The sequence below is a fragment of the Taudactylus pleione genome, unplaced genomic scaffold, assembly GCF_031769625.1.
Source record: "Taudactylus pleione unplaced genomic scaffold, aTauple2 ptg000120l, whole genome shotgun sequence".
In the NCBI taxonomy this organism is placed as follows: Eukaryota; Metazoa; Chordata; class Amphibia; order Anura; family Myobatrachidae; genus Taudactylus; species Taudactylus pleione.
The window spans coordinates 2262743-2274111 of record NW_028284522.1 but is presented as its reverse complement, the minus strand read 5'-3'; the positions used below and the strand labels follow the sequence as shown (position 1 = coordinate 2274111).

The 11369-nt window shown below is 42.7% G+C and overlaps 1 protein-coding gene across 2 annotated transcripts in view; it reads left to right on the top strand.

The window, feature by feature from the left end:
• The first annotated feature begins 270 nt into the window (after positions 1-270).
• The window catches only part of PLOD2 (procollagen-lysine,2-oxoglutarate 5-dioxygenase 2), a 137129-nt gene continuing 126030 nt past the window's right edge, over positions 271-11369 (top strand). For both annotated transcript variants that reach the window (XM_088472037.1, XM_088472036.1), the window contains exon 1: positions 271-455. In XM_088472037.1, coding sequence (XP_088328163.1) covers positions 347-455 — 109 coding nt within the window. In that variant the 5' untranslated portion in view covers positions 271-346. The remainder of the gene's footprint in view (positions 456-11369) is intronic.

The following is an 11369-nucleotide window of genomic DNA, read 5'->3' as shown; positions in this document are numbered from 1 at the left end:
ATAAAGAGTTTATCACGAGTTCAGACAGAGCAGCAGATGAAGAACTAAAAAGCAGCCCCCGTGCTTTATAATAAAAGATCTTTATTATGTTGGCGAGTCCTGCCCATGTTTCCAGCTGGGTGATTTTTTCCAGTGTACTGTATGTACACAATGGTGTTGGCTCCCAGACAGGGAAGGGGTTGGTGGTCTATGATTACTTAGCACCCCCTTCTTTCCCAGGTCAGGTCCGATAGATGGATGGAGGGGAGGAGCCGGCTCTGTGCTCTGCGCTGCTGCTGCTTATTTATCTCATTAGAGGACACTTCAGTCATTCTCTCAGCTGCTGCTGCTACTCCACTAGAGGAAAATGCCTGGGGGCTATTTGCAGTTACATCTCTGGTTATTCTCCGCTTATCTCCCTGTGCTATCTCTGCTTGCCACAGCCACTGATACAGAGCTGTCTCCAATCCCCCCAGGTAAGACCTGCATCCTTATAAACTTTATACTTTGTTTCCACAGTGTTCTATTTTAGAATGTCAAGGTCACATGCAGTGAGCGGTGCTTTGATCCCAGGCAGCCGGAAGATTCTAATCCTAATTGCAGTTTAGCAGCGCACAAAACTATGGATGGTTAAAAAGTTAACTTTGATGTAACTTCTTATACCAACTTTTTTTTTTTTAATGTGATTGCTCATATCGCGACAGGACGATGAAGCGGTGGCTATGTATAATTACATATTAATAAGACAGATCTCATATGTTCTATACCTAATAAGACAGAATTAGTGTTCGGGAACTAGACAGAAAACGTGTTTGATTCCTTTGGAAGGTGTTGGACAGTGATTCATTGAGAATTCAGCCCTGATGGTCCCAGGCACAGGCTAGTGTTTGTTTTACACATTCCCCTGCACGTCCGCACAGTCGGCTTCAGCTCTGATGCTCTGATTGTGCTATGACTTTAAAAATGTAATATTAGTATTTTCTGCCAGACTCCATGTTCTTTGTGTCCTCAGAAGCCTGGAATGTGTTTTGGAGAATGGTCTGATTTTTCATGTGATTATTAGAAACACTTTGTAAATGATGTTCATTTAACAGAGAAAAGCTGCTATACAGTAGTACATGACAGAGGAATGTAAGAGAGCGTACCAAGTACTCTATAGCTTCATTGTGTTTTCTTATAGCAGCTACTATAGTTGTTCTGAGATGGTCACACCCATTCATGGTTGCTGTATCAGTTTGTTATAATGTGCTATTCAAAATAAATTGTGCTGCACATGAGCCAAGTTTCTTCCCACCTCCAATATGGCTATTTGAATTGACTTTATGCTAATTGCACACATCACCCCTCCTTTATATTTACTAATAATGGCTCGTGTGTAACTTTTATTAAATTGAGACTGTTATTAAGGCTGATGTTCTTAATGTAACGTATGAGAAAATAACAAATTTGGTTGGATCTCCACAATCTTCATTCCTATGTTTTTTTATTTTAACTATGTTATAACAGTATGTTCACTGAAATAATGCAAGTTTTACTTTGACAAATTTGCTTGATGTGAAATTAGCCTGAGTAATAGCAGTGGTCACATAAGGGTTAATCACACATTACTTGCCAGTTTTGCATTTTGGTGTTAGTAATTTTCAAAAGGAAACCTTAACTTCAAGGGTTTGTATTACTGAGCAAACTTCAGTGTTACATATCTTCAAAGTTTTTTTTATCTCTGTGGAGAACTCTCCCCCAGCCATGGGGTCCACTGTGCGGCTTGCTTTCACTGCAGGAGTATTATTAGGCACAATTGGTTGCTGTGATCTTAGGAAGCTGACAATCATCAACTTTATTTATTAATGGCTGGCTGGTGTTGCCGGGTGAGTGGTTTGAAATTTAAACATTCTGAAATGCTGTACGTCCTATAAACCAGACAACTCTTTTATGCCTTTTCCAGTTATTCTGTAACCTAGCATGGGTCCATGTTGAGTAAGTGAATCAGGATGTAGCTTTCAGCTAATAAGAGATATACAGTATGGGAATGGGACCATTTGCTAGAATGACTAGCATACCCATTAGCATTTGTGCTTTTGTTTGATACATTTCAGTTCCAACATCCTACTGAAACTCCCTGCTCCATATTCTTGCATTAAATGCAAATGAGTACATTGAGGGCAGTTGAGGGTCCTCCATTAACATCCTCCAGTTTTAGTAGAATGTGTTATATTTATTATATATAAATTTCATTTTAAATTGATCAAGTAGTGAATATTTTTGCTCCCATTTGCCCTTCTGTACAGACCCTTACTGGATTCTGGTGAAATAAAACAGCAGCCTTTCTGTAATGGTTTTTAAATGGTTAAATTGATTTTTGAGTAAGATCCTTGTAGGAAAAATGCACCGTAAATGGCAGGAAATGCATTAAAAGCTGAATTGGCCATTACACCCAGCCTCTTCATACAGTATTTGCTTTGTTAGTGCCAGCAGTTTTTAAAACTATCTTTTTGGTACAGTGTGTATATCTGATTTTACCCTGTATGTAATAGAACCAACTGTTAAATAAGAGTTTTTGTAACTGAAATGGCAAAACTTGCAGGCTGAGCAGGTAAAAATTAAATTTGTTAGTACAGTGTTATGCCTTGGTAACATATAAAATACATTTATGTGACATATGCTACAAGAGAGATAACTAGTGGATTATTTACGCATAAAAGGTGTGTGTGTGTGTGTCTATACATAGATATACTATTGGTGGCAGAGGCCCTTCAGTAACTATCGTTATGTATCCCAGCAATGATGAACTACTGCAATTTATTATGAGGAGCCCCAGCGAAAGCCCTGCACCTACTGTATGCAAAGTGTTTCCTCCCTGTCACCAACAACCTAATGCTACCGGTGAAAGGCGAAAGTCTCTGCCTGCACACAGTGATTTGATCCAGCTAAGCCTCTCTAGCTTTGCTGGCAGGGTTGGACTGGCCCATAGGTGTACAGGGGAATTCCCTGGTAGGCCCCACTGTCTGGGGCCCCACTACTTCCTCTAGGTGTCAGGTTCCAGACTGTGCACTCAATTATACATTGTTACTCTATTAGTGGGTCAATTACCTGGCAGTTACCTGGTGGAGCAGGACCACAGATAAACATGGATGCTTGTCGCACTTCAATAGAAACTATACCAAACTTTGCCAAATGGTTAGCCAAGCGGCTGTAGTGGCTGGTCACAACCCCTCTGGTGGCTGACCACACCCCTTAAGCATGGGCCCCTACCATTGCATATCCCCGGTGGGCCCCTCATGCCCCAGTCCGACACTGTCTGCTGGTCCCCATTGACATGTACAATTATGCCATCCTGAGACACTGTTAGTTTGCAATGAAAGGCTTGGTAAAGTAATTCAGGCCTGCATCCCCATATAGGACTTAGGGAACAGCACAAAATAATGTATTTCCAAAAGAATCTGTGATTTATCCAGAGTTAACCCCTTGATAAGTGCTGTGAAGCAGTGACCGCCTTTACCTGCCGAAAAACATTAGTTTTTGCTGGAGTTGAGGCTTATTACACAAGAATATTTTCGTGTTTTTGAATCCTATTCAGTGCTCCAGTTTAAATGCTACTTAAATGAATTCATCCAAAATGTTTTTAAATACTGTATGTAGGTTCTTATAGGAGCACATAACTACATTTTGACATGTTCAGCATGAGTTTGTATTTTTACTGTAATTGTCTGCACTGCATGAAAGAAACTGTATGATCTGTAATTAATGGACTCATTTGGGACCAGTTACATATGCAACTAGTAGATTGTGTGGCTAGTACCATTAAGTTTCGTTGGTTACAGACCATTCAGTTTTCTCATGTAGTCGGTTGTTTAAAATTGCACAACTAAAAATCACTAGAGGGGCCTTGGGCGTAGTTCATAACTCTGGGCCTGATTCAGAGCCGCTCGTTCGTTCCGAGCGATGTTTGCCCAACTGCGCATGCGTACGGATTTTAATACGCATGTGCGGCCGAAAATCGTTTGTTCGCTAAATAGCGAATGCCTGCTATTTTGAGCGACAGGAGGAGGCGTATGTGGGTGGTAACAGGGGAAGGTGCTTGAAAACGGGGAGTGGAGATCCGAATGCAGGCGTGCTTAAAGGTCAAAACGGGCGTTTTATGGGTGTGCATAATTAATACAGCAGCGTCATTGACCACGTCACTGGGTTATTTTATAGTCAGAACTGCTCGCAAGATTGTGGTAGGAAAAACCAACCACAAGAATAGCGAGCAGTTCATACGCTGGTCGATGTACTCGATTAATCTTATAGCGGACATGAGGTAGGATGCAAGCGGCCAGGGGGCATAGTTATCCAAAAAACGACCGCAAGTTCTGTTCGCTCGTTCAGACATGGAGGCGTCAACAGACCGCAAAGAGCGAATGGTTCATTTGAATAGCCACCCCCTTTTCCTGAACGACCGTCCGCAAATAGCGTCCAGCTCTGAATCAGGCCCTCTGTCCACTAGCTCTTCCCCTGCCATTTCTGTCAAACAATTTTGCAACTCTTTAAAGCTAAGGGATATATTTACTAAGCAATGGATATTCAAAACCCTTGATTTTTGTGGATTTTGCCTGCCAAAGCCTGATTTTGCATTTATTGTACTATTATTATTACCCTTTTAAATATGGTAGGTACAAATTGTGGGTTTTGAAAATTCATTATTTAATAAATATACCCCTAAAACTTAAATTGACTGAGAATACTAACTGACCACATTCAAAATGTGCTTAAACGCTAACAATAACTTCCATTGATATGTGAAGATGGTTGTGTGCACATGTTTTGTTTATTTTGTAGCATCACCTCAGGGCTTGTTCACACATCTCACAACGTCCTTCGGGGAAAGGCGGCTGCTGAAGGCCCAAGCATACACTAAGACCCCTGTTCACTAACAAGCGGCAGGAACCTTTTTTTTTTTTTTTTTTGATCGCAGTCATAAAAATCTCATCACAGCAGTGTAGCGATACTCCTCTGCCTCGACGGTAATGGCCCAGAGAGCTAAGGGTTAACTTATTGCTTTTTGGTCCAGAACCTAGACTCCAATTCCAATAAAGTGGGGAAAAAAGAAATTTGTTTTTAAACTTAAAAAAAATCTTTATTATATGAATGAAGCATTTTTAAAAATGATTTTCTTGTTTTATGACAATATATACTTGTTATATAGGCTTCCCCATGAAAATCTTACTGCTTGTAGAGTTATCACTGATATTAACCCTTTTGATCTATATGACATTACATAAGAGATGCACTATCGCCAACAAAATCCAGGATTAAGGTAGAACAAAGAGATTTACAACCTGCGCTTTCTAACAGCAGCTGAGTCCCTTCCATTCCATGAGTCATGTACATAAAATATAACCATGAAAACAACAAAATGGTGAGATTTCACATTCTACAAAGGGTAGGATCCCTCATAGACACTTACCAAAGGTAAGTAAAAGCCTTGCACATAAAGGTTTCTTTTATTGCTGAGGTGATGTAATCATCAGATTCCACAGCCAAACTTTAGGGTCACTAAGCCACCCCAAAGTGAAGAAAATCCTGGATTCGGAGGAAGCACAAAGTCCACAAGGTTGCCATTAGTGTATAGTCCAGCTGGATAATAGGGAGGTCACAGGCAGCAAATTCCACTGGCTCGTTTTGGATCTAGGATCCAGGATTGCTGTAATAGAGCTTCTGAGGCTGGGTACACACTGGGCGATATATATCGGCAGTTCATATTGCAAGCGTGTCTGCGGCTGTGTACTCCCAAAATGTTTGGGAACAATTTAGTGTTAGACAATGGGGCTGATTCTGAGTCGCACGCTCCTGCGGCAGCTTTAGCGTCTTTTGGCGTAGTCACGTCTGTGACTATATGCTAACGATAGTAAAAGCAGCTCCCCTGGTGTACAAGCCTGCATGTGCAAGGACCGAGACCCTCACTTTCATCTTCAGAAGCTGTTATACCACTTGGCGCACCTTTAGACACAAACATCGGTCGCACCATCGACACTTGCATCTGCCCTATGCAGATTTTCCATTAGAGTATGTCCTCCAACGTGAGCGATTTAAGCATCTGTGTATACAACCACTTCAGCAACACGCCTGCAGCACACCCATAACACCCCTGTAAGACGATCCATCTCCATGTGTCTGCTCTGCCACCTCCCAGTCAACGCCCAGGAACGCCCAATACATTTCTGAGACCATGTTTTTCAATTGCATCTGCGACGACTCTGTGGGTACGGACTCTGGCTGTATGGGCAGTGTGACTTAGGATGGTCTGGTGCATGCACAGTAGCAAAAAATTGCTCAACTGCATCCGGCATCAACATAGCCTGCAACTCAGAATTGGCTCATTGTGTTGTCTGCTCCTAGCGTGGTGTCTAATTTCCATCCATGCGCTATCCTGAATGTTTAATACCCAGGAGTTCTCATAGATGAAGACTTAGATGAGCTGTGTGTGTGATTTATTTTTTTATTTTTTTTGTAGGTGAGGGTTGTTTGTTTTTTTGTCATCAGTCTGTCTGTTGCTTTATCTGTAGGAGGGTTAGAGTTCCAACCTGAAGTGATTTTGACACAGAACTGGTTCCATCTCAGTATACAGAGTTTTTTTTTTCTGCTGTTCAGCCTTTCTCTCTTTGGGCTCTATTTATTAACTTTATTTTTACTAAAATAAAGTAAAGGGTGTTTTCACACCCATTTCACATTATTTTAGTTTCACTTACAGTTAATAAAGGGCAATTGGAGTAGAATTTGTAAAATTCTACTCCAAGCCCTAATTATCACATATTTAGTAAACAGATCGCGTTTCCCATTACAATTATGGGAATTGTGATCTGCCTGAGATTTATTAATTCTAAAATGTGAAAAAATACCGGGGGAAGCCCTGTGATAATATAGGAGGTGGCGTTATCCAGGCTTTCCTCCAGTTACCGGAATCCAGCTCTCCTCTAACAGCCAGAGAAGAGCCCAGAGCTGGACCCAGTGATCAGCTGTGTGGTTTAAACAGCCACAAGCTGATCACTGCAAAAAAATAAAAATAAAGTTACCTGAGTCCAGGGCCGCTGGTCGGTGCTCCAGTGATATCCTCCCTCCGGTCAATTGGTCTCGCGGCTCCTGCACTGTGACACTCTTCAGCTGCTGCATTAAACAGCTGACCGGGTCATAGTGCAGGATCGGAGACCAGCTGCTTGGAGCCCTGGAGGGTGGACAGATCAGCATTAAGTAAAAGTAAGGGGGGGTCGCGGGGGGGAAGGGGCGGCCGCGGGTTTAGCGAACCATGAAACTGTATTTTTTCAAAAAATACAATAAGGCTGCTGAGGGGATTCACAGGGACAGAGCTTTATCGCAAGCTATGTCCCTGCAAGGAATTTTTAATAAATCACTGTGATATTGCCTGAATTCGCAATGTGAATTCAGTAATAAATGTCACACTACACTACTACACTACTTTTTTACTTTTCCAGCCAGTTTTATCAAATGTGCTGTCCTCTGATTCAGGGACAATTGTTTCCTAAGTTCTATGGGGCCTATTCATCACTTAATTTCTGCAAAAACAGATGAAAATGCACATTTTCAACTGCAATTGTAAGAAGTAAGTTATCGGGTCATTCATTAAGAAGGTAAATCAGGAGATATCACAGATATCTCCTACTTACCTTCCTCTAGCGGAATGGTCTGCTGTACCCATACACTAGTATGGGGACAGAATTCATCAAGCTCCGAAAATATAATCTTTTCGGGCCTTGATTGCGGGAGCATTTGCCATTTTTTGCATTTGAGTGCTCCCACTACTTGCTCCTCCTCTCTAGAACCCCCGGGGTTGTGGTGTGATGCAGAGGCCTTTGGTAAGAAGCAGGACTCTGTTATGTGATGCAGGGGGCTGTGGTGAGATACAGGGGACTGTGGTGACATGGCATAGGTTGTTATGAGATGCAGGGGACTGTGGAGACTTGGTGTAGGCATACTTGCCTACTTTTGAAAAAGCATTTCAGGGAGATTGTGAAAGCAGCACCTATGAGCACGTGTTACAGTGGGCGTGTACTGATAAATCTGAGAGGCGTGTCCTAAACCTGACGTACATCCAAATGTAAACCAGCCCAAAAGCAGTTAGTAAGATCTGTTTGTTGATGAAAACACACTAATACTTTGCAGAAATTCATAGGGATCATTGTGCCTTATACTAACCAATGCAAGGAAATGACACTAATCCCATTGGAATGTATATATCTCTATTTTTTAATATAACAGCTTCATAATGGGGGTAAGGATGAAATGTGGGAGATTGCTAGACTCTTCAGGGAGACAGGGAGATTGCTACTATTTCAGGGAGTCTCCCTGACAATGAGGGAGAGTTGGCAAATATGCGTGTAGGTTGTTATGAGATGCGGGGGCTGTGGCGAGATGAACTTGCTCCCGCGAGAAGTCGGGGTGGGTCGATATTTATGTATAAATTAGAAATTCCTCTGAATTTACAAATACAGTTCTAATTGGTGAAGGAAAAGCGGATCTTGAGTAATGTTTCACCTGAACATCTCACCTCTTTGATATACCCTTCACTCCTGCAAAACTCTCTGTACTAATCTTTGGCATGTAGGGAATGCCAGCACACATAGGACCTTATTCAGAGTCTGTCGCAAGCGCCGATGCGCTCGTAACCGACTCGATGGCTAGTCCTGCGCATGCGTAGCGGCCGCACTGCTTGTGCGCAAGCCCCGGAGTGACAGAGAAACTGTCGCTCCAGAGCTCGTTACCAAAGGGGTGGCTGTCAATGTTGATCGACAGCTCGCCACGTTTGGTAGGTGGCCGGGGAGGTAGTTTCCAAAACGGAGGCGTTCCTTAACAAGCGCCTACCGTTTTGTGGGCGGTCGCACTGACATCAGTGATGTCAGTGAGGAGATTCCTGCTCCATCAGAGCAGAAAGCTACCTGGGGCTTACGAGTGCCCAGACCCAAACCTAGGGTCTGGTCGTAAGCCCCGATGGTCGCGATGGTGATCACCATCGCGACCATCAGCCTGGTCGGTCGTTAAGCTGTGAGTGGTAACCCACAGCTTAGCGTGGTAACCCACAGCTTAGCGATCGACAAGGAGGCGGCCGTTCAGGATGCAAGCGGCCACCCTGATTCAGTGCGACCGCTTGCAACTAACGGCCGCCTCTGAATGAGGTCCATAGTCCAGCCACGAAAGAATAATCAGCAGACAATGTCATTCAAATCCCTTCTCCTCCCCCCCCCCCCCCCCCCCGAATTTTCAGAACATATCTCCCTTTATCAAGGCAGTGTGGATTATAATGTGAAATATAAACAGAAATCTGTCTTCATTATGATCCTAACTACTGCAAGTAATGTCTGCAATTTAGAAAATTGCTTCTTCCTGCAACTTTTTGGTGATTAGGACTGCACACACAAATAGTGACAGCAGAGCTTATACACTATGCACAGTAGTCAAGCCTAAATGAAAATACAGGATTTATGAAAAAAAATAAATTGCAAATGCTTATGCTGCAGTTACTCCAAACAGACCCTCTTGGTGCACCAGGTCCCTTACGACTCTGCTTGCACAGATCCTATTTTTTGCATCTTCTTTCTTTTTTTTGCTTTTAAAATGCATCTGTCACAACGCGAACAGGCTAAGATGCGCAGGACACTGCACTGATTAATTTGATATGCAACTCTTGTCTATATGTGTGCGACTGAATTTATGAATCTGTATACAAAGTTATAGAATGCAGCGGTTGCAGCTTTTTTTCCACGCCAAGTTCTACTGTGCTTTATTTACAGACCCAGTTGCATACAAATATACAAGCGTCTCATATCAAACGAATCGGTGATGTCTCCTGGTGCAGCTTGCTTGCATCGCATTGTCTTTACTTTTGCGACTGATGCATTTTTGCGCCACATGGCGTTTTAAAGCTAGATATATGAGGACATATCTTTAAGCCTTTGTAGTTTACTAATTCGTAAAATGTTCTAAAACTATAAGTGACTCTTGCTGTATCAGACTGCCGGAGTCATCAGCTTTTCGGAATTCCCCATGGCTGATGTCACGTTATGTCCATGATTTGTTTTACAATTGTTCCACCTTGACCACAATCCCAACCTGTTTCATATTGAAAATAATATTCTGCATATAATTCCATACTTTCCTACACTCCCAGAAGTCGTGGGAGGCTCCTGATTTTTCGGGCAGCCCCCCGCACCCCCGTCCCGTCCATTTCCTTGTGAAGTGAGCAGGATGGGGAGCTTTTACTAGGAATTCATGGGTTCGTTGGGAGGGAGTGGGGCTAAAATTATGCAAATTGCTGAATTTAGCCCCGCCCCCTCCTTGCAGAGATGGAAATTGTGGTCTTATCCTGTGGTGGGGCAGGGCCTAAAGACGTCTGCAGTCTGGCCTCAGCCCCCAGAAGATGTTTTCAGAATCCCGTGGACGAGTTCTGTAAAGTCGGCAAATATGTGTAATACTGTCTGTATTTTAACCTAACAGAGTTGGTTGCTATGAATGAATAGGCCTTCAATTAGATAGTATGTAACACAGAAACCCACTCAAATAAGAACATAAATATAAATTTTGCTCCCCCATGCCAAAAAAGTTTCAGCCCCCCATCCCCCCCGCCGAAAATCAAACACACCCAAATACGACGTTTAAGGTGTGCGGTTACATGATACAGTAATGTGCCTTACACATTATGACACCCTAAGTAATGCCACTTATGACACAGTATGCCACACCGTAATGCCACATACAACACATGCCACACAGTAATGCCCCTATTAGCACATTGTGCACACAGTAATGCCAAATACACATTATGCCAAACAGTAATGCCCATTATATCCCACCCTGACAGATCTACTTCACCAACCCTCCTCTCTGCTCCTGCTAGTCTGTCACCTCTGGCCCTCGGAGCCCCCAAGCCACCCGGTGCCTCCAAGCCATTGCAGGGGCTGTGGGGGCAGTAGTTACGCCACTGCATAACAGATTGCATTGCTTTTAAATGAGCATTTATTTGTTTGTATTCTGGGTTTGCGGAAGGTCTATGCCCTAGTCTAGTATATTGGTCCATCACCTCGGTCCCAATATAGTTGTTATTTTTATTATACATTATTTTTAGAGATTGCAACAATATATAATAAAAATGCCAACCTCTAGAATCAGATAGTATTTAACAGAGAAACCCATTAAAATCAGACCATAACTAATTGCATTGCTGTAAATTAGCATTCTTTTTTTGTATTTGTTTGTCTCCTGGTTTTTCGGGAGTTATGACTACACCCCCCCCTTTTGCCGTAGTCTAGGATATTGCTCCATCACCACTGTCCCATATGCTTGTATTTGAGATTATTGCTTTATAACAATGGGTAACACAGCTGGATATATGGTTCACAGGCAGA